Below are 26,001 nucleotides of genomic sequence, written 5' to 3'. Positions count from 1 at the left end.
GTGTCATCATGGTAACAGCAGGTACGGTCAAGTGCTCTCATGTGTAGTAATTCATCAGAGCGGGTGAAGGCAGGGTTATCCAACGAGTCCTCAGAGCCCGGCCAGGACCTTCCCCAAAAACGAGCCGAAAGCTCATCAAAGTGATTAAATCTCCGATAACTGTTTCCACACACAGAAGACAAAGGAATATTATTCACACATTCGACCCCTGTGTTGTGGCGCTATCACAACCCATGGTTTGTTTTAACTGGCCAATGATTTCCTGCAAACTATTTCCAATAACAAAACCAGGCTACTAGAGCTGAGTGTATGGGAGTGTGTGTGTATAAAATGATTGAACGTGATACCTGCTGCGTGTTTGTTCCACTTTGGCTTGCATTATCATGGTTTTAAAGCGGCGCACTGTGAGATAAGACAGAAGAGCCATGATTGCTGCGACAGCGACCAGTACTCCAAAGCACACGCCCACCAAACGCGGCCGGGTCATGCGGATGTCACAGCGCTGGCCCATAAACCAGTAATCCTCCCCAACAGGACACCTTCAGAAAAAGAGAGTTTGGTCAGCAGGATTTTAACCCGATAAAGCCTGCTGTGTCATATTTGATATGCAAATTTTTGATTATCAAAATGATGGAAAATTCGCTGTTGTACACGGTATTCTACATGCTTTCTGTCATCTGATTTATGCTTTTTTAGCAAATAAAAGGCCTTTTGGTATAATTGTAAAACCATCTTCAAATCGTGTCCTTTTACTGTGAAATCTTTACTGATTCTTATAATGTAGAACAAAAATACTCTTTATATGGTTAGTAATATTTCATGCTAATTAGGGTTACTTGATTAAACATCATCTTGTAGAAAAATCATGTTAAAATGTATGTTTCAAATATGATGCAACAGGCTTTTGAGGAACGTTTATTTGTACATCCCTCAATCATCAATGTATTGGGAGATATAGAGTGACAAATTATATTTATATGCATTTCATGTATTAATATGCATTTCAAGTTTCATGTAGTCTGTTATACTATTATGAAGATCTTGTTGATTGACATTACAAGCTATCAGAATTACATCTAATTTTTTTGGCCATGAGAATTTCAGTAACTGAACCAAATTGCACATTTTTGCTCAGTTTGTTCCTCTGAATAAAATCACGTGTGAACTCCATAATCTTTTATACTATATAAGCCATAAAAGCCTGATGTATCAAATATGATACTTAACAAAAAAGTTTTTTTTTTAGATTTCATCTAAAGGTTTAATAAACTGTTCCATTAAAAAAATATAGATATATTTTTCGGACTATTATTTAATATGTTAGGCTTTACAGGGTTAATCAGTGTGCACATATAAATGCACAGGTCTGGATGAGAATAAGTTGCGATTAAAATCAGATTGTATGCTGCAAATAAAAAATCTGACTATGCAAAACTACACTGCATGTAACTGTACATGGAACTTACTGGCAGATAGGCTGTTGCCCGAGGCGATGGACACAGATGCCCTGATGTTTGCAGTATTCAGAGTGGCACACAGATGTACATGTGGCATTGCCCTTTGAAGAAACACACTGGAACCCAGATGGACATTCAAACAACCATTCACAAACATCTGTCTGCAACCCTTGGAAAGAAACAAAAAAAAGAAAACAAACAAAAAACATATTAAGGTATGATAGGTGGTCTGAGTGGTTAAGATAGAAATAAAAGCGAGAGATATCTAAGTGGTTAAAATCTCGTTATTCAACACTCACCTCCCACAGTAATATTCTTCACTCTAACTCCACCCACAAGTATTCCTTTCTTTGGTAGTGGGTTTAACCCCGCCTCTTGTAACAGAGACTCCACCCTTCCCAGCCAGGAGAGCGCTTCCACTGTTTGGAACTGAACTAGTGTTTGCAGAACTGGGCCACTGATGAAAATATACATGGCAGAATCCATCAAATCTACTTATTTAACACAAGTCATCCACTATTTAGATATTTTAGATCAGGTTTTCAAAATCCTTTTCTCTGCTGAACCACCGCGACTTCAGTTTTGTACCTGAAATACTCTATGAGATTTTAAACCTAAAATGTATTTTTGACTGTTGTTTTTTTTTATTATTATTATTATTTATGTTTAGTAATATTATAATACATTTTATATAATAATAATAATGTTGTCTGTTTTAAAAGAATGTTATTGTTTTTATTTTGCATTACCATTTCTATCACAATTTCATGAACCCTTCACAGTTTAATAATGATCCTCTAGGGGTCCCAAACTGAAAGTTTACTTTAGACAATCAGTCGGAACAAAAAAAAAATGTCATTTACAATTACAAGTTCTTCCTAAGTACTCACTGAATTAAATTGGCATTAAAGCAATGTCTAGTTGACAATATATATGTCAGTAAAACTTTTTACCTGTGCCAGGTTACATGTTGATTCTGAAATCCAGAAAGGCTGTACAGAAATGTCTCCACCTACAGGAGTGGATGAAGAGCACTGGTAATCAAATTACCATCAACCATCTGCTGACATGAGTGTGCCTACACTAACATTCAAAATTTGGGGTTCCAAATTTTTGGGTTTTTTTGGAAATAAATTAATATTTAGCAACAACACATTCAGCTGATCAAAAAGTGATAGTAAAGACATTTATAATGTTATAAAATATTTCTATTTCATACATAACTTTCTATTCTATTCAAGGAATCCTGAAAAAAAATGTATTACGCTTACCACGTAATGTTAAGCAGTTTCTTAAGCACCAAATCAGCATATTAGAATGATTTTTGAAGACTAGAGTAATGATACTGAAAATTCAGCTTTCCATAACAGGAATAAATTACATTTTAAAATATATTCAAATAGAAAACAGTTGTTATAATATTTCACGATATTACTGTTTTTACTGTATTTTTATCAAATAAACGCAGCCTTGGTGAGCATAGAAGACTTCTTTCAAAACATAAAAATTCACATGTACAAAGGTTTGAATGGTAGTGTATATAAAGTCATTCAAATGGTTTCACCTCAAGCAACCTCATACTAGGGGCATAATCTCCTTCCAGAACAATCTGTAAGAGTACTTGAAATGTTTTCTCTGAAAACAGAAGAATAAATGTTTTTCAGGAAAAAAACAAGATTCATGTTTACTAAGAATATGGAGAAGTGAAAAATTAGGTGTCTCAAGCAGCAAAAGTGACAGATACGTTACTCACCCTTGATGATTGCTGGCTGGTCCTTCACTATAAAATAATGACGTCCATGTAGCCACTTCCTGTCAAAGCTGGATGCAGTAGAATGGATCCAAGATGTTTGAGTCACTGCTTGTTTAGATACTGTGTGTGCTTTTGTTTTAATTAAATAAGAGCTTGTGGTCATATGTTGGGGAAGGCTGACAGTGCTGGGTTTACGCACTGGAATGTGTGTCTGGACCTGGACCGAAGTCGTTTCTGTGGACGTGGCATGTGGATTCATCTGGGGGCTAGTTATTGAAGGTGTGTGAACCACAGAGGTCTCACTAGTTTCCCAATGTGCAGTGGTCGTACTAACAGATGTGCTTGTTGGAACAGTTGTACTGACCTGAGAGATGTATGGAGTCGTGGTTTCCAATGATGAAGTACTCAATGTGGCGATAGTGCGGGCGGTAAGCCCATTAGTGTTTTCTGTTGATCCAGTATGAATGTCGTTAAACGGAGATGAGCCAAGAGTCGTCTTCGAAATTGTTGTTCTAGTCTGAGTAGGATCACTCACTGTTTGACCACTACTCTTCTCACTGATATCAGTTACACCGGAAAATCCCACATTGCTCTGCGTGTTTTCAGAAGATGTTGAATACTGAGGTGGAAATGTGTATATAGGGAATTCAGTATGCATACTTGATTTTGTGTTGGTATTTTGGACTTGTGATGGAGACACATCAAGTTCTTCTAAATCAGTGCGGTTCTCAGATCTCACTGTAGTGCTGTCTTCAACCATGAGGTCAGAAGTCACATTACGACTAATCTGAGGACTTGACAGAGAGATTGATGGAGGGCTGGTGATGGGGCTTTCTTGTTTGCCTTGTACTGTGGACACTAAATACAAAGTGCATGCAAGACCGAGACAATCACTTTCAGATGGTGACAGATCCTCGTCCCTTTTTGGGGTACTAGGACTCTCAGTAGGGGTCAGGTCTGGAAGGATGGTATCTGGGAAAGTGGTGAAGGCACTGATTTTGTTAGTGTTGTGTGACATCCGGTAAGAGATTGACGCAGATGCAGAGCTGGTTCCTTGGGTGCTTGTATCGTGTTGACTTTGGATGGTGTGTGAGATGAGGGTGGTTGATGCTTCCAAAGACATCAAAGTTGGAGTCTCAAGTGTGTTATATGAAGAGTGCATGAACTCGCCTGAAGTTGTTGGCTCATTCTCAGTGGTAACATTTATTGGCGGCTCATTCGGAGACGTGGAGTATTCAGCCGTGTCGCTAACAGAAAACGCTAATGTGTGGGTTTGATTAACATCTGGAAACTCTGATACTGTTGCAGGCGTACTAGTAGTGAGTACTGAATCATCATAGATGGTTTGATTAGTAATGTTTTTATCTGCATTAGCTGACCTTGGAGAGCGATCTGTCCAGTCCATCTCTGATGATATATGTTGGTTGTCATCTGTAATTGTGTTTGAACTCCAAAAAATCGAATCAAATGGACTCTTCCCAGCATTCTCTGATATTGTAAACCCATCTCTATTTGGGAGCGTCACCGTGGTTGCTTTAGACTTGTAAGAACTGTCACTAAGAAAGTGTTTAGAAGTTTTGTCGAATGGCTGAATATAATGCGGACTTACAGTCATAAAGCTGGAAGTTGGAAACATTGAACTTGGATCATCTCTTTTTGTCGTTTTGGGCTGTATTTTGGTAAATGAATGTGTATGTGTGTGCTGTGAACTTCCTTTATGTAGTTCAGTGTGTGCAACATCATTTGTGGTTAAAAGTGCACTTGTTTTTGCCACATCAGTTGCCTGTTTGGGTGTAGTTTGTACAGACACCAATGGTGATTGGATTTCAGTAGAAGACTGCATCAAAGAAGGTTCATTAGACAACATTGTATGCGTGTTCATGTGTGTGTCGAGGGCAGAGCTGGTCTGTGTATCAGAATAAGAATGTGTGCCAGCGAGTGCGAGGTCGGAGATCCAGGCTCCAGCCGTTTCCTGTCCATTGTTGGTGATTTCCTGCGGAAATAGAGGTCTGCGCTTATCGTCCAGGTCAGACACACCTCCGCCCTGCTGTATACTCTCACCCATGAGAGTGTGTGTTTTGGGGGCTGCATTGCTGCTCACTGAAATGTCAGGAGTGTAAGTTACATCGTTTGAGCCATTCGGAGAGGGAGACACCGGGTCAGCAACAGAGTGGGTGTAAGGAATCAAAGCAAGAGTGTGACTGTCCTCTGACGTGTTCCATCCTGAGAAAAACACACACACAATGATGAATGGAAACAGGAATTATGAGATTATTCAAGACACAAGATTCCAACACTAACTAAGAACATTGCATTCATGTATTTTCATATGTATTTATACTTAATAACTGCAGAAGGAAGATAACCTTTTTGTTTAACTTTGTATGAATAAGGAAAATATGGAGGATCTTTTGATTTTTGCCAAGACTATCTGTATTGCATATATTTCTCCAATAATAAAAAAGATTCCAACACTAAGGGAAATGTACAAACATACAACAACCTTCTCACTGGGTATTGTTCCTATACTTTTCACATACACTAAGGATTTTTTGGTTGGTAAAAAAAAAATGTTTTTGAAAGAATATGATATTAGCATGGTACTTAATTGACTTACTCAGATGTAATGTGGCAAATGTTTCATCAGTCCTTCTCAAGCTCCATTCAATGATGGTTCTCCCAATGCCAGAGAATAGTGCCCGCTCCTCTCTTTCATAGATCAGTGTATTCCCATTCCCAAATCTAATTCCAACACGAGCGCCTTTCCCAACAGAAATGACCTCTATCCAAACAGTCTGATTTTCATAAGCATAAATAATCCAAGTGCAGATAACATCCAACAGTTTTTCTGCATTGTCACTGGTAATTCTGTTAAATAAAAGGCTGTTTGGGTGTAAAGAGTACCAAATTGAGCCGCTCCTCTCTCCAATAATTTTACCTCCACAGTCTTGATTCAAGTTCAACAGTGTGTTACCTACAGAGAAAACATCATCATCACCACCACCTTCAATAAGTTAAGAAACTTTACATATTTTTACCTTAAAATTAGCCATTTTATATATATATCATTTACCATTTACCATATATATATACCAAATACCATTTTACATTTTAAAGTATCAGTACTTTTGTACTTTAACAGTATTTTTTGTAGGGATGTCACTATGGTTGCTACTTTTATTCCAATATTAGTATAGTAGCCTAATATGAATGTGCATGTCCAAAAACAACAACAACAAAATGTAGCCTAGCAGTACCATAGTACTTTTGACATGTGTGTAAATTCTGTGGTGCATAAACATTCAGTAACTATATGTTATGATCAGGCCCACAACAGTAAATTTTAAGATTACCATGATACATTTTTAAAAAGGATATGATATGGATGAATCATAACATAAACTATTTAAAAACTATATTAAATAGTTTTTATAAACCATCTAAAATATGGCTAATGGACACGTTTAAACATAAGGTAATGTTTTTAGCATGTAAATACCTCGTCTATTAATGAAATAGTCGTCTTACCTGGAGCGAAAATAAATAAGAAAAGATACACAAAACGACGCATTTTGCAAGCCAAAACATTCCAGGAAGGAATCCGTTCCCACAGTTAATTCCATAAAGAATATTTAACAATTCTAAAACATGATGCAGACAATATGCTATATAAACTAGTCAAAAAAAGTAGGTGTAACGAGGATTCATATCAGTTTTCTTTCTTTTTAAAGACCTTTACAGAAGAGTCAAGTTCATCCCTCGGTCCGCCGCAGAAACCGCGTCGAACCGACCTCAGCTCAATTTATGAAGCTCGCGCGTGCGTATGCGCGTTAGTCAGCGCGCGAGTTCGCCCGAGGGGTGTGCCAAAACATTCCAGGAAGGAATCCGTTCCCACAGTTAATTCCATAAAGAATATTTAACAATTCTAAAACATGATGCAGACAATATGCTATATAAACTAGTCAAAAAAAGTAGGTGTAACGAGGATTCATATCAGTTTTCTTTCTTTTTAAAGACCTTTACAGAAGAGTCAAGTTCATCCCTCGGTCCGCCTCAGAAACCGCGTCGAACCGACCTCAGCTCAATTTATGAAGCTCGCGCGTGCGTATGCGCGTTAGTAAGCGCGCGAGTTCGCCCGAGGGGTGTAGAAAACAAGGCATCGTGCAGACATATGATTACGATTAGGCATCTTTTTAAGAGGGAAAATGGGACGGAAGCGGTAAAACGTTAAGGGGACAGAGGTGATTTCAAGATTAGGGTAATTATCGAGCTTGTGTGTGTTTGTGTGAAAGAAAACATAGTGAGTGTTTGTTTGCGCTCCTCTATGGAGTCAATATAATGCCACATATATATACAAAATAATAAAGTTTTGCAAAAGAAAATAAAGTTTTGCAAACGAAAATAAAGTTTTGCAAACGAAAATAAAAGTATTTAGAAAAAATAAATGTGTTTTTTGCAAACAAAAATAAAGAATTGCAAAATATAAATGAAACAGCACAAAAGCAATGATTTTGCAATACATATTTTCCATGGCCATATCTACTAATTTATTTATTTTTTATTTTTATTTTATTTATTTATTTATTTTTTACTAATTTACTTTTATTTTGCGTTTCAGTCAAGTTTGAGCTTGCGATACCGTTTTTCCCTTTGCGCTTCACGTTTCTGCGCGTCTCGCTTTCTGGCACTGTTTTGACATGGGGGTGGAGTCAAGGGACGGGGGCGTGTACAACAGGCCTGGGCATGCCTCCCTGGAAGTGACGTAATCGGCCCGAGACACAGCTCACTGTTCCAGGCACCATCGTTGAGCAGAGGCATGCGGGTGGATCGTTTCCTTTTATTCTCTAGCATTAAAACATGCATGTTTTCGTTTTATTAACAAATGTATATGTGTATTAGCAGTGTTTGCTCAAGTTAAAGAAGTTGTTAACATGAACATCTGCTGTTTACTTCTCTCAATGTGCACACTTTTATAGCATTAAAATGTGTATTGTTTCATTTGGTTAACTAAATGTGTTTGTTTAAAATCTCTTAACCTGTGGGAGGACGCCAGCGCACAGAAGCGTTCTTTGTTTACATGAGTTCAGAGTTACTGCTAGTTTTAATGTTAAAGAATGCAATTAACTTCATAAACTAACTTACATCATTAAAAAGGTCTACGACTCAAGCTTCATATCGATCTCGACTTCGTTTTTCATTTACATAACATTTAATTTAATAATTTAATTTAATTTACATAAACGCAAAATAAATGGAGCATTGCAAATGAATTAGTAGGTGTGAGCATGGAAAATATGTGTTGCAGAGATCAAATAGAATCACAGTTCATAAGCTTCTTTTACAACTGTCACTGATTTTTGCAATGAATTATAACTTAATTTTTGCAATTCTTTATTTCTGTTTGCAAAACTTAATTTTTTTCTCTCAATACTTTATTTTTATTTTGCGATCTTTATTTTTGTTTGTAAAACGTATTTTTTTTGCTCAAGATTTTATTTTTCTTTTGCAAAACTTTATTTTCTTTTGCAAAACTTTATTATTTTGCATATATATGTGGCATTATATTGACTCCATACTTGTGCTCTCAGTTCAAACTAGAAAATAGATGAACGCAGAAGACCATTCAGAGATCGTTGGCACAGTGTCTGTGTCTCAAAATCAGGAGATGGCTTTTTAGACAGCAGTTTTAGGGGATTGAATGCAGGAATTTAAGGAATACTACCACAATACTTTTGTGTGAGGGTAGATTAGACAAGCTCAGATTTTTAGACACTGCATTTGTAAAGCAAAGTAAAAACAAAAACTACACTAAAAGGTATTCTGACATTAAATAAAACTCAAACAATTTCTTAAACGTCAATTTCATTATTTCATTTTAAATTCAAATCTCACTGCATTTAAAACTTTGCTTAACCTTTTGCTAATTCACAGAAATCCTGACATTCACAAACACAAAAAAAGGAGGAAATGCCTGGAGCGTCCCTCCCTAGCTTCTCATCATCACAGTGAGAGGTACGTTCACTGACATACTAACACACACATAAACACAGGGAGGGAGAAGGATTTATTACACCTGAAAAGGAAACATGGGTTTAAGTCCATAAGATAGGTGTGTCTTTAAAATTAAAGACTTTTTGAACTTAACTTAAACCAGTCTTTTACCCTAAGCTGAAGGTTAAATTGAAACTCAAAGTCTGAATAAACAATGTTATGCCAATGACATATTGCTTATTTATAAAGTCTAAATTAAGAATGAATTATATATATCATAAATCAAATAGTTATACTGTAATCCTAAATTTTGATATATGACTGTGTAATATGTTTTAAATATTCTGAAGGAAATACAGACACAGTCCTTTTATGCTGAGGAGCCGATCCTGAAATACACAGACTTAAGAAATGGCATTAAACGAATCCATGTGCAAATGTGAACAAGAACGTGAAAGTATCACTTATTTTAAGGCCACATTGCAATGAATGTCAACAGCTTAATGTTGTTTAGGGTAAGTTAAAGGTTATTAGTGGAAGATTGTATTAGTTTTATTAGCATTAGCATCAGGGGGTAAAGATTAAGTACTGGACAATAAATGTTTCCTAATATAACCTGTTTAAACTCTCTTGGCTTCAACTCTGGAAAAGTCTTGCAGTAATATTTTAGACTTGGAAAGAATCTCCAGTAGGTGGTGCTATAACATACCAAATACAGCCACTCCTAACTATTAAAGGGATAGTTCACCCAGAAATGAAAATTCTGTCATTAATTACTTACCCTCATGTCGTTCCAAACCCGTAAGACCTCCGTTCATCCTCGGAACACAAATTAAGATATTTTTGATGGAATCTGACAGCTCTCTGACCCACCCATAGACAGCAAGGGTACTACCACAATCAACGTCAGAAACGTAGCAAGGAGATCGGTAAAATAATCCATGTGACATCAGGGGTTCAACCGTCAATTTTACGAATCTACAAGAATACTTTTTGTGTGCAAAAGAAAAAAAATGACTTTATTCAACAATTCGTCTCCTCCGCATCACCCTAGCGCCATTTTGGAGAATATCCACTGAACGCAAACAGCGTGTTCTGTGTCAGCCGCACCACACGGATTGCACGGATTACACAGAGGTCTTACGGGTTTGGAACGACATGAGGGTGAGTAAATAATTACAGAATTTTCATTTTTGGGTGAACTAACCCTTTAAATTTGAACTTGTGTAGTTTCTTGTTTCATACACTACTAAAAGTTTGGGGTCAGTACGATTAATACTTTTATTTAGCAAGGACATTAAATTTATCAAAAGTTACAGTAAAGGCATTTATATGAATACAAAAATTTCTATTTCAAATAAATGCTGTTCTTTCAAATCAGCGTATTAGAATGATTTCTGAAGGATCATGTGACTCTGAATGGTGTTGAAAATTCAGCTTTACCATCACAGGAATAAATTGCATTTTAAATTATATTAAAATAGAAAACAGTTATTTTAAATTATGATAATATTAAACAATATTTACTGTATTTGATCAATTGAATACAACCTAGCCTAATGTTTACAATAAATAAACAAATACATATTACATACATAAAAATCGTACCAACCCCAAACTGTTGAATGGCAGACTACTTCATATTAAAACATAATTCTTCTAAGCACCCTGTGATTTTGTCTTAGTACATGGTTTAAATGTCAGAAAACAAAGTATGTCAAGAAAACAAACCCCTGACCAGTTATATGAATGAACAGACTGATCATATTGGCACAGATTCATAATGTACCTGAAGACAAAAATAAAGTATTTTAAACTTATTCAAAGTCTTTATTTTTGTAGTATTCATATGAATTATTAATATTATTTGCACACTCTTATTGTATGAATGAGGAGCTTGTGCATGTATCTAGCAGACAGTGCTGCAGAGCTGCAAATCACAAGCAGCCACAAACAAAATTATGAACACCGATTTAAACATGTATCTAAATACAAAAAGAATAAAGAAGAACAGCAGAAACATAAACAGTTCATGACAAAAGCTCCATGGTCTTTGTCATCTGACGGGATTATCTTTATCTGGATGAGTAAGAAAAAACAAGTGTTCATAATAAGGTTCACCCGAAATGACTAAAGTAATGTGAACAGTAAACTCACAATTATTTATGCTTATTCATAAACATCCTTCTTGTCTGCGATGTACTGAACAATCTCTTGTGGTGTCATCAACTTCTCTGCATCAGCATCAGGAATTTCAAAACCTGTGCATGAAAGCAAAACTATCAACTGGGTAGATAGATACACATTCATAACCAGGTATAATAATCTGTTTCTAGTAATCCTTATACATCAACAAGAACAAATTGCATACATTCAAAGAATACATAAATACAAAGAAATGCCATAATGGGAGAAACATTACACTTGAAAATAAACTTGTAAAAAATTATAAAGACAATTACATACCAAATTCATCTTCCATGGCCATGATGATCTCCACCTGGTCTAAACTGTCCAATCCCAAATCCTTCATGAAGTGAGACGTAGCCTGAAGCTATTAAGAAAAACACTTTTAAATTATCTTCAAACACAGTTAATCTGCAGAATATGGTATATTTGAAGCTAATTTGAAATAGTTCAACCAAACATGCTGTCCATCTGATCAAAACTATGAAGTATTTACATTTAATATAATAATAATATAATATAAGTCTCTTTCAAGGAAAGTCTGTTCACTCGGCGACCATATTTGCAACGCCTCAGGCAGCTCAAACAAGACCAGGTACACCGCCATCTTGTGCCGACTAAACTGACTTGAACGCACCTGACGTCGTAATTACGACTTGTCAACTTGTAAGTACGAACGTCCCAGGAGGACTTGAACGCAGCACAAGTCCTATCTAAAAATTAATGGGGAAATCCTGAAATTTCAAAAACTGCTCGCTGAAGTCGCAATTAAATTACATATTTCAAATCAGCAACAAAATCTGAAATGAACTGCCCCATGAATGTTATTTCTTATACTCAAATGGCATTTAAAAAGCTTATTTTTCAGGCTAGACCAGCCAATGCACATGCGCAGTCATAACGCGCTTAAGACTGCACATGCGCAATGGCTGGTCTAGCCTCAGGTTTCTATGGGAACCCGAGCTTCTAACGGCCGCTGCAGTGACGCAATGACTTTACCAATCAGCGATGGGCTCTTTCATTTAGAAGGTGGGACTATTCCGCCATATTGCACATTGCAGTTTCTCCTATTCATCAGTATAGGAGTGAACTGTCTTTGTCTTTCTGTAGTCTTTGGTATTTACCTTCTCGGGGTTGATCTTGTCGTAGAGCTTCAGGACGTAGAGGACACGGTCATGGAGAGTCTCTAGGGTTAATGGGGGCAAGTCACCGTACTGCCTCCACTGAAAAACCTGAAATGAACTGCCGGAGATCTACAAAAGAAAACAAAACATCTTAGAAAATACATTTTACAAGGATTATTTCAAATTGAACAGACATCTGAAGCAGTGTTACTATTTATAGTATTTATTAGTGATTTGAATTAGCTTTTATTTTTACATTCCAAGTTTTTATTTACATTTTAGTTTAGTTTTTAATGATTTTGTTATTTGCTTTCTATTTGGGTTTAATTTATTAATTCAATTTTGTACAGGCAATCAGTTGCCAAAGCCTTACTTTTAATTAGTTTTTTTTTTTGTTTGTTTTTCATTTAATATTTGTACATTTATATTTTATTTACAGAAATTATTTTAACGATTTTAGTAAACAATAACAACAATGAATTGAAGGTTCAGAACAACAATAATAACTGATGATACATGAGTATTATGAGGTAAATCATATATTTAAATGTCATTGAATATCAATGTGAAAGAAAGAAATGATACTATATATAATATATATACAGCGAAAAACAAATACACCTTTAAACGATCATAAAGATATTAATACTGTCATGTAATGTATAAAAATGTGTATAATGTATATAATCCATTATAACTGTGTAAATCATAACTGATTACAGCAAAAGAGCTCGTTAAAAAACAAAACAGACAGACCAGTCTTATGATCTATTATGCTACATAAAGATGATAACACTTAGGTTAATTTAGAAACATTATCCTGAACTGTACATGCACGTCAGTTGGTTAAAAAGTATTTTGTAGCTGTATATTGATATGATGTTTGTCCATCGTGTTGAAGTCATTCTAACTAAAGACACGGCTAGGTCATTGGATGTCACGAGTCAATTACTAACACGCACCTGCGCCAGCGAAGACTTGTGTCCATTAATCAGCTGTGAAAATGTTCGGCCATGGGTGAGCGGAGCTGCTGCTAATGTCGCGGCAGTATTGATACGGTTAAAACATACAATACGGTGGTTCAGTGATCGGACACACCGGGCAATGATGTGCGCCGCCATGTTTCTCAATCCGCTCCCACAATGCACGAGACTGCCACTGCGCATGCGCGACACTCTGTCTTCAATTATGGATGTTAAAGTTTAGCTTTCAATAAATATACTATATTTCGTGATAATAAAATAAAATTGTCAATGTACAACATCAGCTGTTCAATTTAGATTAACATACGTGTCAACTATAAATGCGAAGTTGTCATCTTTTTTACCTTTACTATTCTTTTGGCTGAAAACTATATATATCCCAAATCGTTTCAGTCATTAATCATCCAAAACATTTTTTTCATAAAATGTCCAGTTTAATTCTGATTAGGATTGATTAGGACCCTGGACCACAAACACATAACCATTTTCTTTCTTTTTTTAAATTAACATTTATACATCTGAAAGCTGATTAAGCTTTCCATTGATGTATGGTTTGTTAGGATAGGACAATATTTGGCTGAGATACAACTATTTGAAAATCTGGAATCTGAGGGTGCAAAAAATGAAGTCCAAGTGAAGTTCTTAGCAATGCATATTACTAATCAAAAATTAGGCCTTGATATATTTACGGTAGGAAATTTACAAAATATCTTCATGGAACATTATCTTTACTTAATATCCTAATAATTTTTGGCATAAAATAAAATTTTATTAATTTTGACCCATACAATGTATTGTTGGCTATTGCTTAAAAAAAATACCCGTGCTACTTATGACTGCTTTTGTGCTCCAGTGTCACATATTAGCTGGGGTGTGTGGACAATAAAAATTATACGATTTGACATTTTCTCAGCTAAAAACTTTAATCTCAATATTAAAGGCATTAAAAGTGTTTAAGTCATTTGTTTTATTTTGTAAAATATATTTTACATATCACATCCAAACAGTACAAATATTTCTCTGGTTTTGCTTATATTAACTGTAATCAACAAACAGCTTGTGTAATAATGTAACATTTTTCTTTTTTTTTTAACAATGGCACTAATCAACATATTTTTGTTTTATTAACAAGTAATACAAGTCATTTGGCATACATTTTGCTGAATAGAGATGTATGGTGTGTTTATGTAGATTTATAATGAAACACACTAACATCTCCATTCAGATATCCAGTCAGCAGCATATCTGGCCCTGCCCAGCGGGCTAGTCGACACAACTCATCCAGCACACCAACAACTTTAGCCACGCTTCCTCTGAGATCCCAAACAGCAAGATGACCAGACTGAAAAACACCAACAAGCCCAGAGCCCAAGACATCACCATCTATTAACCTAGAGAATGAGACAAACATTCATTAATTCGACTTTACTGTTAACATTATTTGTTCTTATATTGGAACATTTATCACTTCTAATCTTACTGCTGTTTGTGTTGATCAGGACAGTTGATAGAGGTCAGTGTGATATGTTTGCCAGTGAGAGGATTTGTGGCAATCAGCGTAAAAAGAGATGTGTTACTCTCATCATCACACACATTTCCTGCATTCTGAAGCAACACACACAGCACACCCTGCAGGAAAGAAAGCACAGGGTTATCACTCATTCTTCTTATACTCATTCTTCTAACACACACACTCACACAAGAACAATACACTCACTTACTCTGTAACAATATCCCTTCATGCAGTTTGTCATGGTTAAAGTCTTTTCCAGGTATATAGTCTGCAGCAGCTGGCCTGTTTTCATGTTCCTGAAATTCACAAGTGTGACCAAAGCGATAATCAATTATACAAATTAAAATGCTAACAAAACAAGATATACACAGTATTAAAAATAATTTACTGACAACATGTACAAAACTGACTCCAAATTCTACCTACCTTTTAGCAAAGCATCAGAAAATACCAGTCATTTTATCAAAAATTTAAAGAATAGTTCAGCCAAAAATGAAACTGCTGAAAATTTATTTGGGCCATCCAAGATGTAAATGAGTATGTTTCTTCTTTGGGACAGATTTGGAGAAATTTGGCATTGCGTCATTTGTTCAACTATGGATCAGTGTTGCCAAGTCGGACTTGGGCTACTTTAACCCACGGCAAGCGGGTTGTTTTTCATGTCCGCGGGTTGAAGCGACCCTAAAAGCATGATATTTAGCTCTTGAAATGCGAATTTTACCGGGGAACCCCACCAAAAAAAAACATGTATTTTACCCCCCAGAACATGATATTTACTGGGGGACCCCCCTCGAAACACTATTGAGCTAGTTTTGAGTAGCAATTGAGCGGGTTTTGTTGTGAAAACCTGGCAACCCTGCTATGGATCCTCTGCAGTGAATGGGTGCCGTCAGAACGAGAGTCCAAACAGCTGATTAAAACATCACAAGTAATCCACATGACTTAATTAACATCAGCGAAAAGTTGCATGTTTGTATTAAACAAATCTATTAAGATGTTTTTAACGATGTTACTTTGGGCTAAAATATGAGTCCTCTATCCTTAATCTTTCTCTAGTGAATCTTAATCTTTCTCTATTCTCATCTGAATCAGGAGAGAAATATGCACAGCTCAAGCAAGCACTGTTTACAAGCGAAAAGAGTCCATGTAATGCAAATTTTTTTCACATCTGTTCCAATGAAAAAACAAACACTTGGATGGCCTGAGGGGTGAATACATTTTCCGCAAATTTAAATTTTTGGGAGAATTACTCCTTTATTAGTAATAGAAATACTGCTATTTCTGCAGTGTGCATCAATTTAGTGACAGAATGTATAAATAAAGGGTCATGAAACCCCAGACTACTTTTTCTGAGATTTTAGCAGAGGTGTTTGTGTTGCACATCATAGAAGACAATGTTAGCATCCAATAATTTTAACTGTTGGAGAAAACTGGTTAATTTTATGCTTTTTTGCGCTGTTTTCATCGTGTTGACGTCACAATCTGTGACGTGGCAAAGGACTATAGTACATCGATGACGTGTCAGTGTCTATTCAATTATTAATGAGACTGCGTGTTCTTATCCAATGAGAAGATGCTTCGCTTAATTATTCACAACAGCATGTGTTGATTTGCTATGACAGACGCTTCAGACTGTGAGATCGTGCACATTAACTGAGAGAAACGTTCATGGATCGGAGGAGAGTGTTTGTTTTTGCTTTGTAATAAGAGTTCGGCACAAATGCGATTCATTCACTTAGGCTGATGATACACGGGGCAACTTTTTGAGCAATTTTGCCGGGCAACTTTTTTTGAGCAATGTTGCTTGGGCACTTTCACATTGAAAATGGATAACAAATGTCTATCTGAATACTTTAGATCGGTCGTGGGCTCTGTGTCTCATCTGGTTGCCCGTTGGCGGCAACATTGCTCAAAAAGTTGCCCCGTGTATCATCAGCCTTAGTGAGTGTAACCGTTTTTACAGCTCCTCGACACAACCCGTCAAAAGGCTTATATAAACGCCGCACAATAATCCTTAAAAGTTATCAGAGGTGCAACAGCACGTTCATGTAGGTTTTCGATGCAGAGTGCAAATGGCTGTGCATTTATTTGTGTTTTTAACTCGTCTGGAGCTAAATTAAAGCGTCTGAACCCGAAGCTGTGTGTGTTGTCTGTCTCCCCTCTTCCCCCTCCACTCGCAGTGCACCATGCCCACTTTTTTTAGTGTTTTTTTAAAACTGTGGAGAGAACTAACCAGTGCTGAAATGGGGTTTCATTACCCTTTAATTATATCCCAATGTACAGGATGGATACAGTTAAAAAAGTTTCCTAATAAAAAAGACTTTCAAAGATGTTTAAGACTCAATATTGCCAAATTCATCACCATATAAGGAGAGTTTTACATTCTGTCCAACCAATCAGAGCATCTTTTTCACCCTCGACAGCTGCAAGGGTCCAAATGTTCTGCTTAGCAGAGGCCAGGGGAAGAGTGTTCTTTACCCTGAATACAGCAAGTAAATAATAAATAGTTTTGCTTAAATATTTCAAGTGAACAATACATAAAAAAGGTTTAATAGACACAGGTGTTTAACATGCACATGATGGTTTATTACCTTCCATCTTGAGTCACTGTTAACACACGGACTCTTTGTTGATCTCCAGGGGTGGAGCAACACACAAGCCGACAATTAGACACACTCAACACTGCTTGTAACGTGTCCTTGCACACTGTGTTCTGAGAGAACGGCCCATCCATACTTGGACAGCAAAGCATCCTGCACTCAAGAACACACAGGGAATTAGATTGGCGTTTACTGAGTTCTACAACACAAAAAACATCTTGAAGATGCCTGAGCGCAGTGCCCCTAGGGTTTGAGTTCAGAATGGGATGATTTTGAAAAAAAAATAATAATTGTGGTAAAGGGAGTCGAAAATAGCATCATTTTGGTTTACCCAATAGTAATTTTGCTGTTTTGTATTATACCATTTTTATTACCTTGCCTCTCTGATTTCCAAGTGACCCAGACTGACACAAAGCAGTCCCGAAGAGTCTGGTATCCCTTGCAAAGACATGACGGACTACAGATACAAACACAGAAGTCAAATCAGAGGGACATATTTTATATATCTAATATATAACTTTTTAGATATAGCTCAATTCATGTCTCGAAGATTAACCAAAGTCTTAAAGGTTTGGAACAACATGAGAATGAATAAATGATGACAGAATTGTTATTTTTGGGGGAACTAACCTTTTAAACTACTACATAAACTCAAATAATTGCCAGCTTGCTGTCATTTATGCTGAAGTGCTGTAGCAAATTGGTTTACCTGTGCAAATGTCCAGGTGTGTAAAAGCCTCCACGACTGAACTCCCTTCATCTGAGCCCAAAGGCAAACGCTCCATTCTCCTGCCACACATATGCTCCAGTCCTCCGATGGCCATCGCACCAAACACAAATCCAACACACATCCACCCTCCAGCGCCTGAGTACAAAGACAATCATCACACACAGACATATGCAGGTAATTAGACCTTAGGACAATTTAGCACATATCACTGCATTACATATCAACTTATTTATTTTAGTTTATAGATACCTTAAAAGTGTGCATCTCCTGCAGGACTGCAGAACAATGAACTTCATCAGTGAATGAAGTGCCAGTTAGAGATTCCTCATGCACTAATGTCCGGTTGTTGGATGGAACAGTGTTACGCTCCTCTAACTGAGTACTGTTATTATCAAAACCAGTCCTTCTTTCTGTTCTCTGATAGGTGGAAGTGTCCAAAGGAGTTTGACCAACAGCTCCAGATTTATTACCACAATGAAACAGTTTCAAATTTGGGTTTAACCCCATACTTTGGGTTTCAGACCCGAGCTCAGAGCCTTTAAAGGTTTCAATGTCCATTTCAGAACTGTTCTTGGTTTGGATTTCAGACTCAAAGAGAGTTTTAAAAATCACTGGTTCAGGAACATTGAGGAGTTGAACTTCATTTTCTGGCGTGCAATTGATCTTATTTCCACATTCAAGATTGCTTTCCGTATCAAGACTGCATTCACGTTTCTGTTCATTTACTGAGATGCATGAGGATTTAGTTTCTGGGCCATTTAAGTTTTCATATCCCGGTGGAGTGTTGTTTTGGGATGGCATACGTGGTTTCACAGTATTTTGAACTTCTGTCATTGTTTCTTGACTAATTTGAGTTTGATTTTGTGTTTCAGAACCTCCCTGATCTCCACTTTTTACAGAGATACGATTTTTGATGTCTGGAGACACAAATCCCATAAGTGTAAATGAAGAGGGAGACCTAAGGATACCAGAGGGAGGAAACAGAGGTGACCGGAGGTCTAATGGTGAACCTGGAGTCAAAAAGTGAGGGGACATTCCCAAAGATGGTAGGACAGTATCTTGACCTTTCTGTGTGTGTGAAGTCAGAGATGGGCTCAAACTTAGTGTCACAAGGCAAGGCGAGTTGTTCTCTGGGAGCATGTGAGATTGTTTTTGCATCTTTGTTTGCGACTGAATCTCGTTAATGTTTTCAGTTTCTGAGGATTTAAGTGGGGCCTCAACTTTTCTCTCATTATATAAGCTTCCGTCTGGTTCAGGTTTGATAATCTGTCTACTGTCCATCACATCTGAGGAGAAGGTCTTTATTTCATTTACAGCTTTGAGGTCCTTTTCTATCTCTGTCTGTGACTGATCAGCAGGGTCTGACTGACAAAGAGGTAAACTATTCTCAAGAGAAGAGGTAGTTAGGGGTTCTGGAGTAAATAGTTCACCCACTGAGTAACGCGCTTCACAATTACTCTTTCTCCCGCTCATTCTCTGGCGCCTGCTGCTCTGCCGTGTATTGTACACGAGGGGACGCTGTACGAAGGGCTCTACGACTGAAGTGGACCAGCGCAATCTTTCTAACTTTAGTTGTCCAAAATCCTCATCAGGCAGGTGGAAATCCTGGAAATCAAGAGCCGCCAACAGTCCAGTTTTCTTATCCTTTTCTTGAAGAGCCTGAATGAGTGAAGCTAATGATGGCAGAAGAGGTGACTGATCTAAACACAAAACACATTCACAAACATGTATTACCTGTAACATGATGGTTCCAGAAAGTACAACAGCTCTCATCTACATTCATGCATTTGGCAGACTCTTTAATCCAAAGTGACCATTGCATTCAATGTATATTTATTATCATTATGTTCGTGCATTCCCTGGGAATCGAACCAATGACCGAGGCATTGCTAGTGTCATAATTATTTGTGATTCAGAATAATTTAAAAATACATACTACAAGACACAGAAAGAAAAGAATATAAAAATCGCATCATCTTTATTTGTACCTGTCTGAGATGCTTTTCCAGTTTGGCCATGTTTTCTTCTGAAAATAGGGTACAAATTTGAATCCGGGAGGAGTTGGGAATCAAAGCAAAGCTGAGAATCTGGAAGATGCTTAAAATCTTGAGTAACTCCTTGCTCGAAATGTCCTTGCTCTGGACTTGGCCTTAAGCTCACTGTGGGCCCAGGAGAATGGACTTCCTGAGACTCTGCCTCTAGCCTTTCAAGGACCAGTACTGATTGGCTGGGTGATTCAGTGTGAGACGTGGATTTTTCTTCTGTAGGAGATTCTGAATCTGCTTGAGAATCACTTGGGGGATGTGATATTGTACAATCAGGATCAGCTTTGGCACGTGAAGCAGTGCTTCTTGGACGGCCTCTTCTCCCTCTCTGACCTTTTCCTCCGCGTCTGGTCTGGTCAGTGGACCTGCAGACTGAATGCTCTGGGGTCATGCGACCTCTACCACTCGTTTGCGATTGGCTGAGCCTCCGTCTGCCCCGCCCCCCAGTGAGCTGGCTGTAAATGACAGCATCTAGATCGACAGAGCTGTGAGATGCAGCCATGCGCCTTGTCGTCCGAATATAATACTCCACAGGAAACGGTAAACCCTCAACCAGCGTGCAAGAGTCCAGAACACCAGATTGTTTAATGTCTATCCTGTCATCATAACCTTTATTTGAGTCTTTGAGCAACTGGTTAGTTTGTTCAAGCATCTCTTGTGATTTGTCAGTAATCTGTACTCCCTCAGATGACTGAGGGAAAGATGAGGTTTGGATAGACACAGCTGAACCTGAGTGTGATTTTTGCTCAACGTTAACCTTTTTCTGGCTACAGTGAACGTTCTTTTTTTTTTCACTTGAAACCAATGGCAGTTTGTTATCTGACTGGATCATAGAGCAGTTTAATACACAATGTCCCACTCTTTTCCCATCATTCTCCAGTTCTTGTGATGGCTTAGCAATTTTACCAACTTTTCTTATGCCTATTGGCCTGTCCTGGTTCTTCTCCCTCTCAGCTGACATCTTCTCAATTTTTCTTTCCTTTTTCTTTTCACAGTCCTTGTCTTCCATCTTACCATATTTTCTCACTCCTTTTAGACTGTTCTTGTTATCAGTACATTCACTACCCTCCTTTATTTCAGTGTCCACCTTTTCACAAATACCGTCTCCACTTCCATCTCTTTCTTGGCTGATGTCAGTGTCTGATTCTCGCTCTTTGTTCCGTAGACGCAGTCGACTACGCTTAGAACGCAGGCGGTGGGCGGGGCTTCGTTTGCATACTGGGGAGTACAAAGGCGGTGTGGACATAATCTCGACAAAATCCAATTGGATGGCAGGGACTTTTGGTACAGCGGAAAAACCAGAGCTGTTTCTTTCTGCAACTAGGCCTGAGACAGAAAAAAGAAAACCACTGTTTATTAGTGTTCGGGATTCTTTACCTTCTGAATAGGCTTTATTATGCATTTAACAACTTTTTTTTAAACTCTCTTCAACATTTACATTAAAATGAACGGTAAATGTGGTCATCACTGGTATCTCAAACCACTGAGGCTATGAATATTGACACATATGTAGTCTGCTATGGTCTACAGCGATAAATCATAATATTATCAGTTTGTCTCTATTCATGTCTTTACACTGAAGTTAGCCTTACTGGTTTGTAATTGCATATTCTCATGGTTTTCTGAATATTCTGATGTTGGCATGGATGAAGTCACAGAAGATGGCTCAGATGTGTGTGGAGAGTTATTCTGTGTAAGTCTGCGAATGGCATCATGGCGCTCTGCTCTCTAAACCAAAAACACAAATATACATCAACAGGTTTAATTATATTCATTACAGGTTCAATTATATGACAATTCAAGTGCTGTTATACTGCAGAAATCAATTCAGTCTAACATTGTTAACATCAGTTTGAAAATAAATTCTTGCATACCCACAAATATGGCATGTCTTTACCTGCAGTCTCTGTGCGGTCTTCTCATACTCTTGCTTCAGCTGCTCCAATCGTCTTCTCAGCTAAAACATTCAATGAATGACAAATGAAATAATATTTTTTATGTCTGTCATATTAAGTAAAAACATTAATAGATGCTAATTATACAAATAATATTATATAAAAAGTACTATTGGTATTCCAGTGAGGATATCAGATGTTACATGGCACTATACCATGTATGTCATAAAGTACAGTACTATAGTATTTACATAGCGCTCCAAGTTATTTCAAACAATGTCCAAAACAACATAGCATGACCATGACAGTTATTAGTTCATCAACTTTTGTCAAATGGTACTTCCACAAATATATAAACATATGAACTTACGGTCTCTTTATCTTCGTTAGGGAGAATCTCCTCTGACATCCTGTAAACTAACATGTTAATATATTATTTCTATATTTGCTGAGAGATGCAAGTGCTTGCACGTCAAAGTAACGTTATACATTTGACATATGAACACATTACGAGAATCACAACCAACTGTAAACAACCACATAAACATCTGACTGACAAGTAACGTTACTGATAGATAAACACAGATCCGGCTGGTAAAACATTGAGCTTCAATTAAATTATCATTTATTTACGTACCCAGGAGAGAAGTTTACGCTCAAAAGGTGGTTTTGACCTTTGTTTCTAACCTGACGAGACTTGCGGAATATTTTGCCACACTCAACCGTCCCGCGAGTTCTGACTGCAGACAAAACTAATCGATAACAGATCACATTCTGTGACTTTCAGGTTAGTGTTACTAGATTTTGCTACTGGATAATAAAGTCGTCCTTTATAACAATAGACATATAACATATTATATAATAGGTTTAAAGGACCTCCAGAAGAGCAGGATTTAGATTTAGACAGACGTGTGCATTATCCGTCCCATCGGGACTCTTTAGTAATGTCTGTTTTTTCGCATCCCAATGTTCATACTATCCTTCCTAAACAGTATGTGAGATTAGAATAAGTGTGTCCCAAAGCATAGTATGTTGAAAAGAGTATGCCAAAAGTCCCCGGATGGTCTCCTATTTCAGGTCGATTTTTGAAGTGTGGATCTGTGCACACTTTAATGGCTAATGTTGCCCACAATCCATTGCGCTTTGGTGAAGGATTCTGTCCAGAACTACAAACACGACTAAAAAACCGTTAAAAACTACAAACATGGCGGATGTGCGCGACCAGCGGTTAGGGAGAGAGGCTTAGAAAAAGGGGGTTGAGTTACTAATATTCAACATTTAACCTGGTAAAAAATATATTTATTTAATGTTATCTGTGTTATGTTTCATTTGCAACAAGGCATGAAAGACCCGCGACTGGCAGATCAATGTGCTACTTCTTTTCTCTTCGATATGGTAGGAAGTTAAATGAAATGCAATGTGGAGGATGTTAACTGTGACAAGATGATTGACAGGCCAGTTTACAGTGACAGTGTATCTATGCCACAGAGCGGCCCGTTAAAGACGCAGTTGTGTGAAGTGATAGTATGTCCCAAAACTTGCCTACTCTTTTACTACACACTCAAAAGTGTGTACGTTTCTTCACCAAAAGAGTACATACTTTAAGGACGTAGTATAAGTAGGCAATGGGACGCAGCATTAGTGAATGGTGCTCAGATTCAACTACTGTTTTCCCTGTCTCGCAGCTGTAAGCTTAACAGTGTGGTAGATTCAATATTAGCTTTGTAAGTAGTCTGTTTGCATTAAAGGGAATAATGGTGCTTCAGAATTTTTTTCAAAGTAGTCAGGTACATACAGATCACGTGTAGTAGCCTAAAAGTGTTAGTGGCAAATAATAGATTTTATCGAAGCTTCTGCATGACAACTGTCATTACTTAAATAAGCAACTTAAATTATTATTTCCTTAAATTGTCAATAAATCAGATTAAAGGTGTAGTTCACAAAACAAAAAAAGACGCTTACTCACCCCCAGGCAATCCAAGATGTAGATGAGTTTGTTTCTTCTTTGGAGAAATTTAGCATTAGATCACTTGCTCACCAATGGATCCTCTGCAGTGAGTGAGAACCCAGCTGATAAAAACATCACAATAATCCACACGACTCCAGACCATCATTTAATGTCTTGTGAAGCAAAAAAAAAAAAGCTGTTTGTAAGAAACAAATCCATCATTAAGATCTTTTTAACTTCAAACTTTTGCTTATCCATATTGCCTTCTCTAGTCAAAAAGTTGTCTATTGTCTGAATCAGTAGAGAAATTTGCACATATCAAGCAATGTGAAAATGGTCCAAAACAGTTCCTAACAAATATGTTGTTGGTGGATTTTGATGTGAGAGAACAGGGGATGGACTTTTGGGAAGAAACAAATGGGATGGACAGCATGAAAAACTCATCTACATTCGCCTACCTGATTACCCGATACTGAGCAATAGAGTATTTTTGGTGCAAACATTCCTTCAAAAATTGCACGGGAGGTCACTAGAATGGCTGATTTTTACTACTTCTGAAGAAAATGTGAGTGGGTCTCATCTGCACCGGTGCAACCTCCTTATTTTAATAATCTGCATGATTTGCAATAGTTTTTTTATGCAGTATTTGTGTTAGACAGGACATTCATTCTCTGCAAGCATGGACAGCAAGGGTCCATTTAAGGACAGTGGGTCTCCTACATCATGGTTCCTTAGAGGCGATACTGATCTTATGATGTGTCTTCATGTGGTGTGAAGAGGATGTCTCCCCAAAATGTTAATCTTGGAGATTTACACAGAAAAGGTCATTTCCTGTCAAAAAGTGAGTCACATGCACCTGAGACTTACACTGCAACAGCACAAACAGGCTTATCTTAAAGTTGCTTTAATAAATACAATCATACTAAATATAGGCCTACTAATATAAATATATACTGCATATAATAAACTTGACAGCAATGTGCAGAAAAGGCAGAACTGAAGGCCAAATTAATCATCCTTTCATGTTAGTCTGATGGACAGCAGCAACAGATTAATAGGGAAATAGACAGATAAAGTCACATTGACGGCATTTAGCCTTCAGACTTGCATAAACACAGTGTTTGTGTGGAAAATATCGGTGCTGTGAGGTGACCGTGTGCATTTCCATGTCTGACACCATGATTTTAATATGCAATATATGGAAAATCATCTCTGACGTGATAAGCTTATGAAACATTTGAAATACCTCACCTCAGGATGGGGTTTCTGGTTTTGCTTAATGACAATTACAGCCTTGCTTAAACAAGTATATAATGCTCCTTTGAACAGTTTACATATTTTATTTCAGGATTTCTTTTAACAGAATGATGAATCATGATGACCAATTAAGCTATATAAACTGGTAGTTTGCTGGAGTCTTAGGTCTTTGAAAGGTCAGCCATGCATAAAGATAAAGATGATTAAATATTAGACATCAAATAATATAGGTTTGTTCACACATTAGTTAAATAATTAACCCTGCTGATAGATAGGCTTACTTATCCAGAGCAGAGTAAAAAAAACTTTTCTATAATTTGCCAAACCACACCTACTACAAGAAGTCAGGCTTCCTCAAGTCAGAATCCTGTTAGGAGTAATAGCACATTATTTGTAAATTCAAAACTGTATGTGAAACAACAAAGTATAAACTTTTCAAACATTACATTCATTGTTGTGAGAGGAAGCTGTTTGGGCTGTTATGGGGACTTTGGAGGGGTCTCACACTGTTTTGTATT

At 37.2% G+C, this 26,001-nt stretch overlaps 3 protein-coding genes across 5 annotated transcripts in view; all 3 read right to left on the bottom strand.

Annotated features, from left to right (window-relative positions):
- The window catches only part of LOC107692660 (mucin-3A), an 8,239-nt gene extending 1,249 nt beyond the window's left edge, over positions 1 to 6,990 (bottom strand). Inside the window, exons 1-10 of the mRNA XM_016491825.1 lie at positions 6,944 to 6,990; positions 6,739 to 6,851; positions 5,828 to 6,184; positions 3,211 to 5,433; positions 3,022 to 3,092; positions 2,411 to 2,469; positions 1,757 to 1,914; positions 1,467 to 1,626; positions 348 to 539; positions 1 to 159 (exon numbers count right to left, since the gene is read on the bottom strand). Of these exons, the coding sequence (XP_016347311.1) occupies positions 1 to 159; positions 348 to 539; positions 1,467 to 1,626; positions 1,757 to 1,914; positions 2,411 to 2,469; positions 3,022 to 3,092; positions 3,211 to 5,433; positions 5,828 to 6,184; positions 6,739 to 6,781 (3,422 nt within the window). The 5' untranslated portion in view covers positions 6,782 to 6,851; positions 6,944 to 6,990. The remainder of the gene's footprint in view (positions 160 to 347; positions 540 to 1,466; positions 1,627 to 1,756; positions 1,915 to 2,410; positions 2,470 to 3,021; positions 3,093 to 3,210; positions 5,434 to 5,827; positions 6,185 to 6,738; positions 6,852 to 6,943) is intronic.
- Positions 6,991 to 11,036: 4,046 nt separating this feature from the next.
- On the bottom strand, positions 11,037 to 13,684 carry ndufab1a (NADH:ubiquinone oxidoreductase subunit AB1a). 2 transcript variants are annotated; one of them, XM_016491900.1, is made up of 5 exons: positions 13,475 to 13,684; positions 12,513 to 12,641; positions 11,668 to 11,755; positions 11,359 to 11,462; positions 11,038 to 11,280 (listed from the first exon to the last, which is right to left on the bottom strand). In XM_016491900.1, exons 1-4 carry the CDS (start codon positions 13,676 to 13,678, stop codon positions 11,371 to 11,373), a joined length of 513 nt encoding a protein of 170 aa, XP_016347386.1. In that variant the 5' UTR covers positions 13,679 to 13,684; the 3' UTR covers positions 11,038 to 11,280; positions 11,359 to 11,370. The 2 variants fall into 2 exon arrangements, with proteins under 2 accessions (XP_016347385.1, XP_016347386.1); XM_016491899.1 differs by having other exon boundaries at positions 11,037 to 11,462.
- Positions 13,685 to 14,597: 913 nt separating this feature from the next.
- Positions 14,598 to 23,013, bottom strand: palb2 (partner and localizer of BRCA2). Of its 2 annotated transcripts, none has more exons than XM_016491823.1 (13): positions 22,916 to 23,013; positions 22,649 to 22,695; positions 22,281 to 22,340; positions 21,976 to 22,111; positions 20,327 to 21,709; positions 18,588 to 20,038; positions 18,318 to 18,473; positions 17,983 to 18,065; positions 17,600 to 17,761; positions 17,371 to 17,487; positions 15,217 to 15,304; positions 14,976 to 15,124; positions 14,598 to 14,886 (listed from the first exon to the last, which is right to left on the bottom strand). In XM_016491823.1, exons 2-13 carry the CDS (start codon positions 22,685 to 22,687, stop codon positions 14,679 to 14,681), a joined length of 4,032 nt encoding a protein of 1,343 aa, XP_016347309.1. In that variant the 5' UTR covers positions 22,688 to 22,695; positions 22,916 to 23,013; the 3' UTR covers positions 14,598 to 14,678. The 2 variants fall into 2 exon arrangements, with proteins under 2 accessions (XP_016347309.1, XP_016347310.1); XM_016491824.1 differs by having other exon boundaries at positions 22,649 to 22,688.
- Between the last annotated feature and the right edge of the window lie 2,988 nt (positions 23,014 to 26,001).

Source organism: Sinocyclocheilus anshuiensis, unplaced genomic scaffold (assembly GCF_001515605.1).
Source record: "Sinocyclocheilus anshuiensis isolate Anshui unplaced genomic scaffold, SAMN03320099.WGS_v1.1 scaffold50, whole genome shotgun sequence".
In the NCBI taxonomy this organism is placed as follows: Eukaryota; Metazoa; Chordata; class Actinopteri; order Cypriniformes; family Cyprinidae; genus Sinocyclocheilus; species Sinocyclocheilus anshuiensis.
Note: the sequence above shows the minus strand (reverse complement) of the source record. Positions and strands in the feature narration are given on the sequence as shown.